Source organism: Typopeltis vanoorti, chromosome 2 (assembly GCF_054136105.1).
Source record: "Typopeltis vanoorti isolate ZY-2024b chromosome 2, IOZ_Tvanoo_1.0, whole genome shotgun sequence".
Taxonomy (NCBI): domain Eukaryota; kingdom Metazoa; phylum Arthropoda; class Arachnida; order Uropygi; family Thelyphonidae; genus Typopeltis; species Typopeltis vanoorti.
The window spans coordinates 81,786,818-81,805,686 of NC_143550.1; the positions used below are offsets into that span (position 1 = coordinate 81,786,818).

The 18,869-nt window shown below is 33.9% G+C and overlaps 1 protein-coding gene across 1 annotated transcript; it reads right to left on the minus strand.

The window, feature by feature from the left end:
- Positions 1-3,710: 3,710 nt before the first annotated feature.
- AP-2mu (adaptor protein complex 2, mu subunit) lies at positions 3,711-5,739 on the minus strand. Its single transcript, XM_090406291.1, has one exon. The coding sequence runs from the start codon at positions 5,564-5,566 to the stop codon at positions 4,259-4,261; it is 1,308 nt and encodes a 435-aa protein (XP_090262417.1). The 5' UTR covers positions 5,567-5,739; the 3' UTR covers positions 3,711-4,258.
- Positions 5,740-18,869: the final 13,130 nt, after the last annotated feature.

Below are 18,869 nucleotides of genomic sequence, written 5' to 3' on the forward strand. Positions count from 1 at the left end.
AAAGAAAGCATAACAAAAGTTCCTGGCAAATAAGTCAACTTGTGCTCTTAGAGAATACAGAGACAAATGCAACAATGCTAAACACTGTAAAACTAGCTAAACAAAAGTCATGGGAGGACTTTGGCAAGAATATAGAAAATAAATATCAAAAAGGTGGCAAAATATTCTAGAGGTTGAAGAAGCTTAGGAATGGAGGAAAGAGTGCTGTTAAAGCAGTTAGAGATGATAAAAGTGAACATGAAAATGGGAGAAAAATATATCCTTGAAGTATGGAGTAATTACTTTGAAAAACTGCTAAATGAAACAAGCAGTGATGACAGCACAGAGGTAAAAAAACACTGACCAGGCATGCAGTCAGGAATACATATCCATACTTGAAGTAGAAAAAGCCATCAAAGGCTTGAAATGTGGAAAGGCAGCAGGAGTAGATGATATTCGACCAGAAATGCTGAAGTATGGTGGTATAAAAGTCTTACAGTGGCTGCACTGCACAGTTCAGAAAGCCTGGACAGAGGGTCGAATTCCCGATTGAAGTGGAGCTCTCATAGTATCCATATATTAAAAGGGAAATAAAACTGAATGTGAGAATTACAGAGGTATTTCCCTACTGAGTTTTCCTAGCAAGATATATGCAAGTATACTTGAGAAATGATTGAGAAGAATTGTGGGAAAAAAGCTGGATTCAGGCCAAATAGAGGCTGTCAGGATCAGATCGTCACTTTAAGACAAATAGTCGAGAAAGCATGGGAACATAACAAAGACTTTAAGTTTTGTCAATTTGGACAAGGCATATGACAAGGTGCCAAGAGAGAAGCTATTCAATACCTACAGTTATATGGTGTCAATGGGGCATTATATCAAGCAATACTTAGTCTTTATTTGAGTTGTAAGTCAGCAGTTAGAATTGAAGTACAGGAAGATGGTTTAATGTTAAATATGGTGTGAGACAAGGATGTACATTATCCCCTCTGTTATTCATTATCTATATGGATCACATTATGAAAGAAAGTAGTATTAAACCTGATATCAAAATTGTCAACTCTTTGCTTTATGCAGATGTTATACTTCTAAATAAATCCGGTACAAGTCTGCAAGATTCTCTGAATAAATTGAATAACTGTTGTAATAAATATGGTATGAAGGTCAACAATAAAAAGACAAAGACAATGAAAATAGGCAGAATCATTGAAAATGTCAACTGTGTTGTGAATGGAGAACCTGTGGAACAAGTAAAACATTTCAGCTACTTAGGCATGATTTTTACTGAAGATGGTAAATTAAATATAGAAATAGACAACAGAATCAGCAAAGCTTGTATGGTGGGAAGTCAAATGAATAAATTCATATGGAATAAGAGAGAAATTAGTCAGAACACTAAATTAGCTGTATACAAGACAGTGTTCAAACCAGTTTTAACTTATGGATCTGAGAGCTGGGTCAGAAGTAAAACACTTGACCAAAGACTAGAGACTGCAGATATGAGTCCTGAGAAAGATTATAGGAGTGAACAGATGGCATCAATGGCAATATCATATTAAAAATGAGGATATTAGGAAAGAACTTGACATTGTCAGCATCCAGGAATGCATTAGCAGAGCTAATCTCAGGTGGTATGGTCACTTAAACAGAATAGGCGAAGAAAGATTAGCAAAACAAGTGTTCTCTGCCAGGTTGGCAGCAAAACGACCCAGAGGAAGACCAAGATATAGGTGGATTGATAGTACAAAGTGCCTCAGACGATAGAAATATAAGATCTGATAATGTTGGAGTCTTGACAAGTAACAGACTGATTTGGAGGAAAATTGTAGATAGGAAGTTAGTAATGATGTAATTTTTTTCATGTAGTACTATCATATCCTGTACACCCCTTGAGGATACATGGCAGGAATTTGATGATTACGTATATATAAAGGGTGTCCCAAAATTCACGCAAGATTTAAATTTAGCGCCATTTGTGCGGTAAAGTGTTGCCAATGAGAAAAAAAAGACAGAGTGACAGCTGACAGTTCAGGGTTATTAAAAATGGAGCTACACGAAAGAACAACGCATTTTCATTGTTGAGCAATATTTTAAAAATAAGGTTTGGCAGCTACAGTTCACAGCTACAGGTCGGAATAGTGATTTAACTTCATCAACTGTGAAAAGATTAATTAAAAAATTCAAGGAAACTGGATCAATTAGTGATCTTATACACTCTGGCTGTCCTTCAACAAGTCGTTCAACAGAAAATATCGAAGCAGTTCGTAAGAGTGCTGCTGATAGTCCAGGAACATCAATTCGGCACTGTGGTCTTGAATTGGGCATTTCGAGAAGCTCTCTACAGCGTATTCTCACGAAAGATTTGCATCTTTATGCTTACAAAGTTCAAATGACTCAAGAACTGAAGCTTACTGACCACACACAGTGAAGAGAGTACGTTGAATGGATTATGGAACAACAAATGGATGCTTATTTTTCGAACAAAATCATCTTCAGCGATGAGGCTCATTTTCATCTTGATGGCTTCGTTAATCGACAAAATTGTCGCATTTGGGGTTCAGAAAATCCACGAGTGATTGTTGAGAAACAAATGCATCCACAACGTGTCACTGTTTGGTGCGGATTTGAGCTGGAGGCATCATCGGTCCATTCTTCTTCGAAAATGCAGCTGGTAAGGCAATAACAGTTTATGGCGTTCGCTATCGCGACATGATAATCCAGTTTTTTGTGCCTAAATTGCAAGGCATGGATGTGGACGATGCCACATGCCATACAGCCCGAGAAACAATTCAATTACTGCATGAGTCATTTCCTGGTCGTGTAATTTCCCGTTTTGGTGATCAGAATTAGCCGCCCAGATCATGTGACTTACTGCCATTGGACTTTTTTTCTTTGGGGTTTTTTGAAGTCTAAGGTTTATGCCAACAAACCCATGACCACCCACGCCTTGAAGGAGGAAATTGAGCATTGTATCAACGAAATTCGGCAACATTTATGCAAAACGGTCATGGAAAATTTCGACAAAAGAGTGCGTATGTGCCAGCAAAGTCGTGAAGGCCATTTACCCAATATGCTATTCCATGCATAACCCTATACTGTATACTTTATGAATCAATAAGAAATTACAATTTTTAATTAAAAACCTGTGTGTTTTCTATCAAAATTACTTCTTGCGTGAATTTTGGGACACCTTGTATATATATTTGGCACAAGGCAATTCTGGTTTGAAATAAATTTCAAAAAATGCTTTGTAAGAAATTTTTGATCTTCATTTTATTAAAGTGCCATCTTATCTTTTGCATTATGATAAAAAATATGGAATGTTCACAGCTGTAATAATAATTATGTAGTTAATATATTCTAAGAACTATTATTATTATATATAAAATCAAAACATGGTTTCCTCGGTTTAACACCATTTGAAGTTTAAAAAATATCTCCATGACAGATGTGATAATGCACCATTATTACATCAAGAATAAATTAAAATGGTAGCAGAATAGAAAGCAAAATGTTACAGTAGTATTTAAGAAATTACCAAATAAAAAGTAATACTCAACTGAAATGTAAAATACTGTTACGCCTTTTCTCCACAATGCAAAGTGATTTATTAAAAAAATGCAAAAATGAAAAGTTTCTTAATATCAATGATAGTTTTGCAAACTAAAAAACCAGCTTAAAGAATTATCATTGCTTATTAAGTATTGAAGTAACAGACACAAACAAATCTGTACTATGCTACATAGTTTATTACATCAATTTACTTTCACAAATGTTAAAACATTTCTTGAAGATACACTTTGAAACAATGCGGTGTACAAGTGTTCCACATTTTTCTAATGAACATACACAATTACAAATATAGAACTATGCTACAAATTAAATGCATTATTCAAATACCAGCATAGTACTGAAAGTACAGAATAATTGATTACATCTCACAAATTAAGTGTGAAGAGTGTTTAGTATACATTTACTTAAACAGATGAAATCTAAGTTTATTAGTCAATGTCCTATATTATGTATTAAGCCATTTTTCAATATATTATGGAACACATACTACATAACAGCTCAATGTACAACAGTACCAATATATAATTAGGTGAAGCACTGACAACCACAGGTTTTACTGACTCTCACAGTTGTCAGTGTTTTGGTCCTTGACATCCAAGATTTGGACCAAAAAAAAAAAAAAACATGGGAGGAAGGAAGAAAGGCATAGAAACCCAATTATTCTTTTGATCCAATTTTCATACATAACAATTTTTGAACTAATATTTCAACACCGTGTTTCATACAGACCGCTTCTTCCAATATATCGTACCCATTTGATCACATCATGATCACTATAATTAAGTTTTGGCTCAAATACTTTTAAGTAACGAACCTTTAAGCCTGATGGTGCAAATGGTACTTCAAAGTTCATTGATATGGGAGGCCTGTTCCACTTCTTTTTTGTGTCTGTTTGTAAAAGTTCTATTTCAGCACTCAACTGAGTTTCCTTCATTCCAGCCATACGCTTTATTTTCCAAACAATTGCATTTTCACTGGCTTTATATTTAGCCTTTCCTTTCATGCAGATTAACTGAACACCACTAGTATTCAAAGGAGTTGGAATTCTTACTTCAATTTTTTGTCCAATCAAAGATGATTTGAAATTAGATTTCAAAACCACTTTAACTTCCATTTTGGTTCTGCCAACCTCTCTGACAAGGGGAATGATACGAAAAGGAAAACTAATATCTTTAGTAATACGATACCTCATCAGCTCAAATTCTCCATCTGGTGGAATAAAGCTGATACTATGTTCACTCTCAAACTTACTTAGCTTAACACACTGGTGGAACTGGCAGTCATCAATTGCAATTGATGTCTTTCCAGTGCTACGAGTAGGATCATCTAGCGAACTACTTTTACCTTTACTCTCCATCGTAATTTTATCATTAATTCCAAATTTACATTCTGGCATTCCTGATAAATAGGATTTCATTACAACTCTTCCAGCAACATGAGCACTTAAAACTTGACCTTGGGGTGACATTAAAAGATTTACATACTCCAATACATCTAAAAACAGCTCATTGCGACGATATTTTATTCCTTCACGTCTCCAGCCAATTTGTCCGGTAACTTGTGAAGTAATCTGACTCTGTTCCTCTTTCGTTTGTGACTTCACGCCTTGCTGGGTAATAAACGTTTTCAGGATACCAGTATCTGTATTTTGAGGATAACCAAAGTCAAGAATTTCATCAAGTAGTTCGTAAATTAAAACAAAATTATTTTTGACGTTTTCTTCGCTCACCTTACCAAAATAAGACTGCATTACCTCAACCATTTTCAAAAGAAACTCAAAGACCATTGATGCATTCACATTTTGTTTGGTGACTGCTGCCAACCAAACATTGCCTCTTTTAACATGAAAAAAACTAGTACGTGCAATATTAGTTACAGGACTCCTCACCTGCTGTCTGGCATGGATAACATTCACACGAAAGGCATCAACTGCGTTCCGTCCTATATCATCCCGGTAAACTCTTGACACTAAAACTTCACCTTTGTGATTATAAATGAACAGTCCTCCTATCATGATTACAGTTAAGAAAGTTCTGAAAATACAACGTACAACTTAGATAAAATTTAAATCAACAAAAATAAGCTAATAATAAAGACCAAATTTTCATTACTTTAATAAACCATCTAACTCAATAAACACTACTACTCCCACTTCTTCACCGCCCACTAAATAAATTTACTCTACCGGACGTCAAAGGACTAACTACTTCCGTTTATATGATGTTCCTATCTGGACACCAGGAGCGCTTCCATCAATTTTTACAATATTTTAAAATTCTACACCGTAGCTTAACATGCAAAAGGTGTAGACATAAACTAAACGGAAGTAAACAAAACTGTATATTTTCTGTTTTCGTGTAGTGTAATATGTCTACAACACAGTGTTCATTATACAAGACAACAAAAATTTATTTTTGTAAAAAGTATATATATATATATATATATATAAAATCGTATAATCGGAGATTTAAATGATGTATATCTAAAAATATCCTAGAAGAATTTTAATTTTGCCGAGCGCTGCAATGGAAATTAATTATTCAACAGTACTAATGTATAACATGGATCAGGTTATTATTATTATTATTTGACACCTCCAGGGAGTCCAAAGACTCATCGAGGGAGAGTGTGCCAACAGCATCGAACGATTGTACTCCTTCCAACTACTAACCGCGCTCAAACTTACTTAACTGAGCCATTAGTAGCAGAGGCTCTACCAATCGACCAACCTTTGCCGGCTTAAAATACAGAAGCTAGGAACTTCCTTGGAATAAACAAGAACATCAGTGACTGTAATCTACCGCTATAAATTGTCTGAATGCGGGCGGTTAGCTGGGAGTAGTCATAGGGACAGAGGGGATTTGGATTTATATAAAAATCCCCTGTCCCACTGGAACCTTGAATTATGTATCGTAATAATAATCTGAGATGAGAAAGGACATAGGTTACTGTCCGAGGAGAGACAGAATCCCTACTTTTACAACAGCATTCCCTTCTCCCAGTACAGTAGTAGACAGCCAATCTTTCCTGATCCTGCTCGTCTCTCTCTCTCTCTCTCTCTCTGATTCACTATTTCATTTAATAAAGGAGTGTAAAGCAGAAAAAAAAAATTACCTTCCTTGAAATTTTGATTGAGTCACATATCAATTAACTCGAAACTCAGCTGAAAAATACCAAGAGGACAATTGTAGGTTTAATGTTTAATTGTAGTCACCAATTAGAGTGTTTCTCTTGGCATTTTGGATAGTACAATTAATGATATTAATAATATTATTAATCAACTTATTAATAATAATATTAATCAACCTATTATTAATAATAAGTAAGAAATCTTGCTTATGGAATAATAACAATTATTATTTCACGAGGAATAATATTAATTATGATTATTATTCATCATATTGCCTTGTAGAAATAACGTTTGCACACCTAGAACTAGACATTATTGTACAATGAAACCTGTGAAAAATTCATGACTAAACAAACACACGCAATAACCATAGTAATAAGTTTTGATAAGTAAATATTTCATCCTAAGTATCATAGGATATCGTCAGTACAGTTAATTCAAAAAATACTAGGAATAACATACAATTAGGGCACATGATTACAATGGAATTCCAATATGCATGAAGTAGTTTGTTATAGAATTAAATTAAAATATATCTGGAGGGGAAAAAAGTAATATTAATCGACACAAAAATTCCTTAATTTGTTAAATCGATCTAAGAATAATACCAACAAATTATTGACCCAAAAATGGGTTGTCAACTTATCTAGCCATCCACTAACAGAAGATGAATTAAATGTTCTAGCAAGAGGTCATAAGTTTGCCATTTCACTTAAATACTTTCCATATTTAGATTTTATACACAACATTGAAAGAAACATCGGCCATCTTTCCAGTATTGAAGCCAATAGACTTCTTTTCGAAATAGCCAAAAAATTGCCAGCCTGGTTGGCCGAGTGATTAGCTATCCGCTCTTCAGCCAAAGGCCTGCGGGTTCGAATCCCACAGTGGGCATGGATGTTTGTGATTGTCGGTGGAAATAGTAGTGGTGGTGGTCGGCGGTAGATGCAGTCAGTTGGTGGATTGAGTGGCAGAGACAGAGTTGTAGAGCAGGCCGCCCTCCCTCGATGAGTCTTTGGACTCCATGGAGGTGTCAAATAATAATAATAATAATAATAATCTATGATGCCAAACATTCGAACTTGAATATTCCACCATCAGAATTGAAAGCTCTTACCTCCTTAAAACGTAATAAAAAAGAATCATCACTAGAGCCGACAAGGGATATACCACTGCAGTTCTAGATGCCATGTCATATGACCAAAAAATGAATTTACTACTCCGAGATCGAAATACACACGCCAAACTTGATTATGATTCTACAAAAAGACAGCTCAAGAAATTCAACAAATTACTTTATGAAACCACTTCCATAGATGAAGAAACAAATAAAAAAAAAAAACTCAGGACATACCATGCTAGCCCTCCTAGAATATACGGTTTACCTAAGCTTCACAAGAATAACGTTCCACTCAGACCCGTCGTGGATTCTATTAGTAGCCCGACTTACAAGTTATCAAGATTTTTATCTAACCTTCTCAGTCCTCGCATAAGCCACTCAACCTCATCAATTAAAAATTCAACAGAGTTTCAGGCAAAAATTAAAGACATTCAACTGTTGGAAACTGACATGCTAATTAGCTTCGACATTGTCGCCCTCTTCACTAATATTCCCCATAAGGAAACGGGGTAAACTTGTTAACTCAAAAATTTTCATCTGATATTGTTGAATTATTCAAATTTGTTATTATGTCCGGTTACTTCACTTGGAAAGAGAAAATTAACAAGCAAGAGGAAAGAACAGCAATGGGGTCTCCCTTATCACCAAACTTAGCCAACCTGTTTCTAGAATACCTTGAGTAAAAAATTTTCAGGTTTAAACCCAAACCAAAAATATGGCTATGATATGTTGATGATGCCTTTGCTGTCTGGAGTCATTCTGAAAGAACTACACCTGTTTCTAGATAAAATAAACCTTCGTCATTCTAGCATCAAATTCACGCTAGAAAAAGAATCTCCACAGGATATCTCCTTTCTGGATTTACACATCCAAAGAAAAGTAGATGGATCCATCTCTACTTCTGTCTATCGCAAGCCGACATCTTCAGGTCGCTTCATTCACAATTCTTCTCCTCATTATCCATCTCAAAAATTTGGCATCATTAAATCATTAGTAACCAGAGTACACAGATTCTGCTCCTCTGAAGAATCTCTAATAATAAAATCTCTAAATCAGGAATTGGAAATAATCAAAAATACAGCTTTTACTAAATGGATACAATCTTAAAACAACTCAAGAAAACCATCAATCACTTCACCACACATCAACCTAGAAAAGAACAAGCCTGAAGGATTCCCATATCTTATGTCAAAAGGCGTCTCAGAACGTCTTTCAAAAATCATGAAGAAATACAAACTTGCTACTACTTACAAGCCAATCAACCAGATCTATAACCGTTACCTTTTCCTAAAGACAAACTCTCACCGCTGATGCTGCCTGGCATGTATGAGATTCCATGCTCCTATAAATTGTCTTACTATGGACAGACAGGTAGATTTGTTCAAAAACGCATTTCGGAACATCAAGACCATATCCGTCTTATCAAACCGTATAAATCTGGCCTCGCACAACAAGGAGTTGAAAACCCAAACCATGGGATCCATTGGGAAAAGACCAAACTTCTACATAGATCTTTATATAAACACGAACGTTAATATAAAGAAAGTGCTGAAGCCCTACTTCACGGACCAAATTTAAACCGTAATGACGTTCTTGCTATTCCTAAAGTATGAGAAATTGTCATACAAAATTGTGTAAAATAATTTTTATATATGTTATCTTATTTTAATGTAATCTATTTGTTTATTATTATTTCATCCTGTGATACTTAGGATGAAATATTTACTTATTAAAACTTATTACTGTGGTTATTACGTGTGTTTGTTTAGTCATAAAACTAGAGAGTCAGAGTTAGTGGATCTCTCACACGGCTAGGGGGTTTTTGTCCTGAAGGCTTCAATTTTTAATCCCACAACTCAAGAAAATCGATCTGAGAATCCCACGATCTTCTAATTACTCATTGATTTCGTAACCTCTGTGAGTAGAGGAAAAGGTCGCGCGCCCTAAGCCTATAAGCATTCCTTTGTCTGTAAATTGTGTGTTCTACTGGTCAGTTTGTCTGGTGGTAGAACGAAAAACCAGATTTTCTGGGAAGAAAAATACTTTCACCTCCGTATGAGACCGGATACTCACCTTCAATTGAAAAACTTTGATACAGATGCATTGCATCTCCTATACGGGATTCAAATCTAGTTCTTTCTAAACAAAGGTCTATACCGATTGAGCTATACCTGCTCTCGAACCTACGATACATCAAATAATAATATATTGCGTTATTGTTAGGGAGAACGGGATGCTGGGCGTCGTCTGTTGTACTCTCCTCACCAGATGGCGTTTAAAATCATTGAGAGTTTGGGCCAATTATCTCTCACAAACCAAGGGTTGAGCTTGACTCTCCTCAGTCTTTAAAGACTAGACAGGATTAAAAGCAGCCTTTACTACTCCCTTTAAAGAATGAAAGGCGTTAATGGATTTACTTATTTTGTTATTATTTTATTATTTTTAAATATTAGTTTTTTTTCATCTGTTTCCAAAGTTAGTCAATCTTTAGAACTAAGTGATTTCTTTTTCACTCTAACTGAAGAAACTCGAGGTTGCAAGTGATTGCATAACACACACACACACACACACACACACACACACACACACACACACACACACACACACACACACACACACACACACACACACACACACACACACACACACACACACACACACACAGAGAGGAGACTGAAGATAGTATTAGTATATATCGTTAAATGAAATGTAATTGAGATTTTGGTGTTAAGGAGAGTCTCAATTAATGACCAATCTGAATTAAATAATTAGACTCTCTTACTATAAGTAAAGACTTTCTGTTGTAGAAATCTAATATTTTAGTTTACTGTGTTTTTCATTCTGCAGCTCAGGCGGATATCTGCCACAGATAAAAGATTTTTAATTTTATATTTTAAAAATTTTTTTAACACGAACTGCTATCTTCGCAATTTTGACATTGAATTCTCCACATTTCTGGGTTTAAATAAGCTGTAAATTATGGCTTTGATACATGATTATATCAGACAGAAATCGAAATCCTGAAAGAAAAAATAAAACGGATATTTAAGAATACATCTAATAAAATAAAAGCTTTTTCTATATTTATTCGTTTTCTGTTGAAGAAAAGTGGCTTCCTAATTAATCCTCTGGGTATGCATGAGGTAAAATAATAAGGTTGGTCGATTGGTAGAACCTCTGCTACTAATGGCTCACGCAAAAAGTTAAACAAGTTTGAGTGCAGTTAGTAGTTGGAAGTGGTTAATTGTTCGATGCTGTTGGCACATTTTCCCTCCATGAGTCTTTGGACTCCCTGGAGGTGTCACATAATAATAATAATAATATTATTAAGTTTTATAAAAAAATATCAAAATTAATCCACGTTATTAATACACTTAAGGTGTATTAATAACGTGAGTAATCTCCTTAGCCTTGTGGTATCGTTTTTTCATATCACTAGACTCAGAACCGGCGCTAGGGTCTTCTTTGTCGCCCGCATGCAATTGTTTAGTGCCCTTGAAACGATCCGGGCTTGTGTGGTTCTTTAACGATAATAAAAATTTAAATTATTTGAAATTTCTTAAATGAATTTTGACAGAACAGTCACACGTTGGTTCGCTAAATGTAATGAACCTGGGGTGTTGACTAGGCAGGATAATCGTTAAAAACCCGAATATTCAAAAAATTCTCAAAAGTTAAAGTAAATTTTAATAAAGCCACTTCACTTTAATCGTTGAATATATACAGGGATTACAGCCTTCTCACCGATCCGATCGCTAACAAAATTAACACGAATTTTAATTAAAGTTAAAATTTATTTGAACTAAAGTTTAAAAAATTCTTGCATTTTACAAGTTATTAAATTCTTAGTAACTTGTAAAAATTTGTTAATAATTTTTATAAGTGGAACTATCTTTTAGAAAATAAAAGAAACTCAAGATAGATGAGAAAATAAGAAAAGAATTCAGAAATAATTAGAACATTTAATGTATTCAAAAAATAACATCTTTACAGAATAACAGAAAATAAATTAAATTACATAAATATACTTGAAATTTTTTAAATTAAAATTTTAGGGTTTTTGATTTCATATTCACAAAAATAGAAATAATGGCCTTAACGTCTAATTCCGCACATATATCATTTTCAATAGCTATTAACGCCAGACTAACAAGCCTTTTTTGTGACATACTTGTTCTTAAGTAGGTTTTAATCAATTTCAACTTGGAAAATGAATGTTCACCACTCGCTACACTAACAGGTAAGGCTAATAGTATTCTTAAAGCAATTGAAAAGTTAGGGAAAGATAAATTATTGAACACAATAAAATTAAGAATATCAAAAGGGCTTTTGAATATTTAAATTATCCTTCCGAAAAATATCCCGGAAAGCACATAACTCGTCATATAGTTCTATTGCATTTACGTCTTTATTGTCGCCGTCCTTCAAGAGAATCGCTAAATCGTCACAATTTTTTCGTAAATCTTCGTTATTAATTTGTAGTAATCTATACAAGAAATTGAAATTATCATAATATGTTTTTAGTTGTTCAAAACGTTCTATCAACGAACACATTGCAACATCTAGAAGTGCATAACACACATTCACTCTAAATTTATCTTCTGGAGATTGTGGCATATCGTCATGATGCTTGTAGTCAAATTGCGTCTTCTGTTGTCGTCGAACTTCCGTACCAGTTTTAAATTCTTGTTCTTCATCAACCTCTTCACTTAGTTCTTTTGCCGTTTTTAGAACTTCTTTAATATTTGTATCTGATCGATACTCTTGTAAGAATATTTTTAAGTTTTCGATAGATTCTGAAGCAAGTGTAATGTTCATATTTTTGTCTTGAAGCATTTTTTTACTCACAGGGTTTATTCTGTTAAGTAAATCATGCCAAGTTATAAGAGAGCAAATAAATTCGTAGTCCTTTATTTTAGCACATAATGTTTGTGCTTCATGCTGAGTTTGTTTATTAAAATTTTCATTATTTATAATTTCAAAAAATGCATCGTAAATTTCTCCTATCTGATATCGTAGAGGGCGGATAGCATTAATTTTACTTTCCCATCGCGTTTCTGATGGCTGTTTCAATGTTAAATTTTTTACGAACTTTAAAAGGATTGCCCAACATTTGTAAGAGAATGAAAAGAAATTGTATATTTCTTGAATAATTGCAAAGAAACTAATTGTATGTGCATTCACTTTGGCTGCATTGTTAATGATTAAATTTAGAGTATGAGCAAATACATGGCACGTAAAAAACTCGAGGATTTTTGTTCGAAAGGTAACGAAGATTTACGAAAACATTGTGACGATTTAGAGATTCTCTTGAAGAACTGCGACAATAAAGACGTAAATGCAATAGAACTATATGACGAGTTATGTGCTTTCCGGGATATTTTTAGGAAGGATAATTTAAATATTCAAAAGCCCTTTTGATATTCTTAATTTTATTGTGTCCAATAATTTATCTTTCTCTAACTTTTCAATTGCTTTAAGAATACTATTAACTTTAACTGTTAGTGTAGCGAGCGGTGAATGTTCCTTTTCCAAGTTGAAATTGATTAAAACCTACTTAAGAACAAGTATGTCACAAAAAAGGCTTGTTAGTCTGGCGTTAATAGCTATTGAAAATGATATATGTGCGGAATTAGACTTTAAGACCATTATTTCTAATTTTGTGAATATGAAATCAAAAACCTTAAAATTTTAATTAAAAAAATGCAAGTATATTTATGTAATTTCATTTATTTTGTTATTCTGCAAAGATGCTATTTTTTGAATACTTATATTAAATGTTCTAATTATTTCTGAATTCTTTTCTTATTTTCTCATATATCTTGAGTTTCTTTTATTTTCCTAAAAGATAGTTATAAAAATTGTTAAAAAAATTTTGCAAGTTACTAAGAATTTAGTAACTTGTAATTTTTTAAACTTTAGTTCAAATAAATTTTAACTTTAATTAAAATTCATTTTAATTTTTTTAGCGATTCGGGTCGGTGAGAAGGCTACAATCCCTGTATCATTATATTCAACGATTAAAGAGTGGCTTTATCAAAATTTGCTTTAACTTTTGATAATTTTTTGAATATTCGAGTTTTCAACGATTATTCTGCCTAATCAACATCCCCGGTTCGTTACATTTAGCGAACCAACATGTGGCTGTTCTGACAAAATTTATTTAAGAAATTTCAAATAATTTAAATTTTTATTATCGTAAAAGAACCACACGCTCCCTGATCGTTACAGGGGCGCTTAGATAGAAATTGCATGCGGGCAACAAAAAAACCATAGCGCCGGCTCTGTTCTTATGGATATTGGTGTTAGATATCTGCAATACTTATATTTATCTAATAATATAAAATTTCCATTTACTTTTGCGGTTTTCGATGGAAGTGTCTAATGGCAAGTAATTTTCAAAAAATTTCGCCTCACGTGGGTAATTAAAAAAAATCAAATATTCAATTCTGATAGTTGTTTTAACATCTCAAATGATTTCATAGTATTTTTAAGACACCAATTTTTTAATGGAGTGGAAAAAGCAAAGACCACAGTATGTCATTTTTATAGAGAAAAAAAAAATACAGAACTTTCAGAAATTCCGAAATAAAAAAGACCTTTTCTAAGTGGATTAATAGTGATAATATCGTAAACCTATAATCGAACAGTTAATGTTCTATAGTAGGTCTGTATCTTGAGGTAACACTGAAGAAACATAAATGATGGCGGTTTGATAATGGCTAACTCTATGTCTAGAAAGTGGACTACTTGATTGACAGCTCTTCAGAAATTATCAAAAATTATTAAATTGAAGAGGAAGGCTTGATTTCCCACTGAAAACATGTCATTTCTCAAAAAACGCATGGGTCAATAAGAAAGAAAAGAGTTATATGAAAAATGAAACTCCTCTAAGACTTTATGTAACTTTAAAAAAATTAAATAGTAACACACACATACATACGTCTGTATGTGTGCTCGCATGTATTATGCGACTTTCATCTACGAAACGTTTTTGTAAACATATACTGTAGATCATGCCAGTAAGTGCCTGGACTCCTTGAACTTGCTGGCAGCATAAGTGGAAGTAGAATTATTAGCAAACTTTGTCGATGGTTTACCATCAGGATGGTTCCCGTGCTATCTAGTAGTTGGTCCGGAGAATTACTTTCTGCTCTACTCTCTCTCTCTCTCTCTCTCTCTGTGTGTCTGTCTGTCTGTCTTCATGTAAGAAGACAGAGAGAAGAGAAAATGTAAGAAGAGAGAGGGAAAAGAAATCGGTGACCATAGTGTGGAGAAGTAGAAGAAGCATGATGGAAAAGGTACTCAAATACCTATCGTGGAGGTAGGGGATGCGGGTATATGACATCCCGTTCAATAGGAAGGATATACCTTTTTTGGTCACACTACGGGAAGATAGAATTAGTTTAACAAAGAGAGATTATGAGGTGCACATAGTCTGGTCATAAAAGCATATATAATTTCTATCGAAGGATATGCTAGTTTATTGGTTTCGCCTAATTCTCCGCTTATCATTATTAGCTTTATGTCGTACATGTTCTGTAATATTTTCTTCCGATATATATATATATATATATATATATATATATATATATATATATATATATATATATATATATATATATATATATATATATATATATATATATATATATATATATATATATATATATATATATATATATATATTATCCCTATTATCCCTATTTCTAGCGAAGGAGTTATCCCTATTTCTAGCGAATGGAGATATTTTAAAGTTATGTATATTCTCTCATTGTATTGTCGAAAGTCAAGGAAGAGATGTAGCTTAAGTATTCGTTTTTCGCTTCAGACTATCCTATATTTAGCTTTCTGATTATTAGTAATAAGCCAATCTCTTTGACTTCCATCTCTCTCTCTCTCGGACTACTTAGTGGAAGACTACTTTAGTGGAAAACTAAGTAGTTAAACTTCTACCTACTATTGCAATGATATCTGTATATCTCAAATATTGAACAGCACGATTTAAGTTTGTTCCTGCCCTATTAACTTCTTTCTCCTGTCAGTGTATCATGCTGTTTAAAGAGCCTCAGGAGCGCTGTGGGAAGAAGTACGGTATATTGCGTCGTTCGATTGGAAAATATACAATTTCTATTCTCGTTGTGAAAAGTGTAATGTTTATATGGGCTTTTTCAATTGTATATGAGTTAGCCGACCTCACACGGGTGGGGGGTAGCAAGCTTTCTCTCGGAAACTCGAGTTTTTCATGCCGTATATAGGCAAATCAGCCAGGAGAACATATAAAATTACAAAAAAATATATATTATTGGTCGTGATGGGCGATAGATGGAGTTTTGTTGGTGATATTAGTAGTAACAAGTAGTTACTACTAATATGATTAAGCACAAGAAGGGAGGTGGTGAGTTGGAGTGGAGTAGTTTGCTCTCCCGCGATGATCCTTAGGTTTCTTCGAGGTGTCATCACTTAATAATAATAATAATAATAATAATAATAATAATAATAATAATAATAATAATAATAATAATAATAATAATAATAATAATAATAATAATGTTAGTCTGACTCCTCAGTTGACACCTGTCTGATAAGGGTGGCCCTGTTGGTAGCTATGCTACCACCAACATAGCTCTCAACACCACTGAAGCAAAGCACGCAAGCCCCACCACCATGACAAGGCAGTGTTCCTCAGGTCGACTATCCATTCCCCCCATCTTAATGGTGAAAAGCAAGAAGAAATCCATACCGGATCAGTTGACTCCCGGGTCATCAAGGACTGCTTCAAATGTTGGGGATCTAGGCATCAGACGACAAGAGGGCTATAAGACCCAGCTCTCCTTGCTAGGCAATCAAGGCAGGAAGATGAAAAGCGACTGGAAGAAACCAAACGTATAAAATTGACTGTAAAAGAAAACAAAGGAGTTGTGAAATGGTTTTACAGATCGACATCAGAAAAACAGAGTTTTAGAAAGCGTATGCATTTAATTTGGAAACAAAAATTCCCAGAATCTGCAATAACAGAACAAAGACTTATGGACCAAAAGAAGTTCATTTTCCATAAAAAATATTTACCGAACTTGAGTTGCAACAGTTACGTAATAAACCAACAACTCCAATAACAGCAAATCATCAGGAGGTAGCTATCTCAAACTTTGGAATTCAACCCGGTAAGCATCAAGCTGATGACATACCTCAGAATGTTTTGACAGAAGTACAGCGTTAGACTCCATAATATGAACATATGAACTCTATAAGTGACCGTATAAGACTACCACCATTAAAAGCTTTACATAAATATAAGTTTAAACAGCTCCTGTTAGATGCAAATGCTGTCATAAAAACCATCACAACCAACAGTATAAACGAAAAAAATCAGTTCCTATACAGCACAGCCTATATCACCAGAGTGAAGCTTGGTTGCAAATTGCAAGAGGAAAAGTCGAGGATGAAGCAATCTGCACCATAGAAAATCCTGTTGGAACGAAAAATCAACAATCTTCGAGCTGATCTGAACAACTTAAAGAGTTTTAAAGAAGGACGGTTGAAAAATGATAACATCAAAAACAAACTGATTAACTCATATAATTTGGCCAACAAAACAATTGCTGAAGTTTCCGAAGAGCTAAAACAAAGAATTATATCGACTGCACAGAAAATCAAAAGATATGAACTAAGAATAAAGAAGAAACACTCACATTTTTGAACTTAATCTGGAATATTATTATTGAACATAATAAAGATGCCTCATGGATTAAGGAAAGAGAATTAGAAATGAAACAAAAACAAATGCGAAACGTCACTATCACTAAAGAAATAGTGAGTGCACAAATTAGAAAATTAAAAATCTGGAGTGCACCTGGCAAAGGCGAACTACATGGATTTTGGTTAAACCAGTCTACGTGATCGAATGGCATGGCAGAACAATTTAATTATTTGTTGCAGTCAGACTAAGTGGAAGACTGGATGATATGTATGGCGTACTTTTCTCTTCATGGAAGATAAGAATAAGGGTGTAGACCCAACTAACTATCGTCCAATAACATGCCTACCAACTATGCTTAAGCTGTTCACTGCAATCATAGCAAATTCCATATACCACTACTTATCAGATAAACAGATTTATCCGATTGAACAAAAATGTAATTTTCAAAAATCTAGAAGAACAAAAGACCAGATCTTTATTAATAAAAGATTCTCAGAAATTCAAAAAGATGAAAAACTAACTTAAACATGCCATGGATAGACTATTAGAAAGTATTCGATTCCCTCCCACACTCCTGGATCCTAAAATCACTACAAATATTTGGAATTAGCAAAAACATGCGTTCTTTTCTGTCTGTTGTTATGAAATTATGGAAAACAACTTTAATAGTCAATAATGAACGATTCGGAGATATTAGCATTAAACGTGGAATTTTCCAAGGTGATCCCTTGTCACCATTGCTCTTCAACATTTTTTTGATACCTTTGTCTATGATTTTGAAGAAAACAAAACGAAATTCCTAAATATAATATTAAGTCTTCCATTGTGTATGGAAGACTTGAAATTATACGGAAAATCGGCATAGCAAATGGACTCTTTACTGAACACAGTTCGTATTTTCAGCCAGGACATCAAAATGGAATTAGGTTTAGATAAATGCGCAATTTTATTTATTAAACAAGGAAAAATCAATGACACTAGAAATTTTAATTTTGATCAAGAGAAATATATAAAAGCAATTTCAGCCGAAGAACACTATAAATACTTAGGAATGTTAGAAGCCAGCGATATTCTCCCCGCGAAAGTTAAACAACAGGCAGCAGCGAAATACATCAAAAAAGTTAGAAATATTCTGAAAAGAAACCTAAATGGATTGTACATAATTAAAGCAATGAACTCTTGGACTATACCAGTGATCCGATACAAAGCTGGTATAATAGATTGGAAAAAAAGAAGACCTGCACAAATTGGACCCCAAAACTAGAAAATTAATGACTATGCATCATGTATTACATCCACGAAGTGATGTTGAACGGTTGTACCTACCAAGTAGAATAGGTGGATGGGGTCTGCTGCAAGTGAGACAG

Coding starts and splice junctions, on each gene's coding strand:
- AP-2mu (XM_090406291.1), bottom strand. CDS start 5,566: ATGATAGGAGGACTGTTCATTTATAATCACAAAGGTGAAGTTTTAGTG.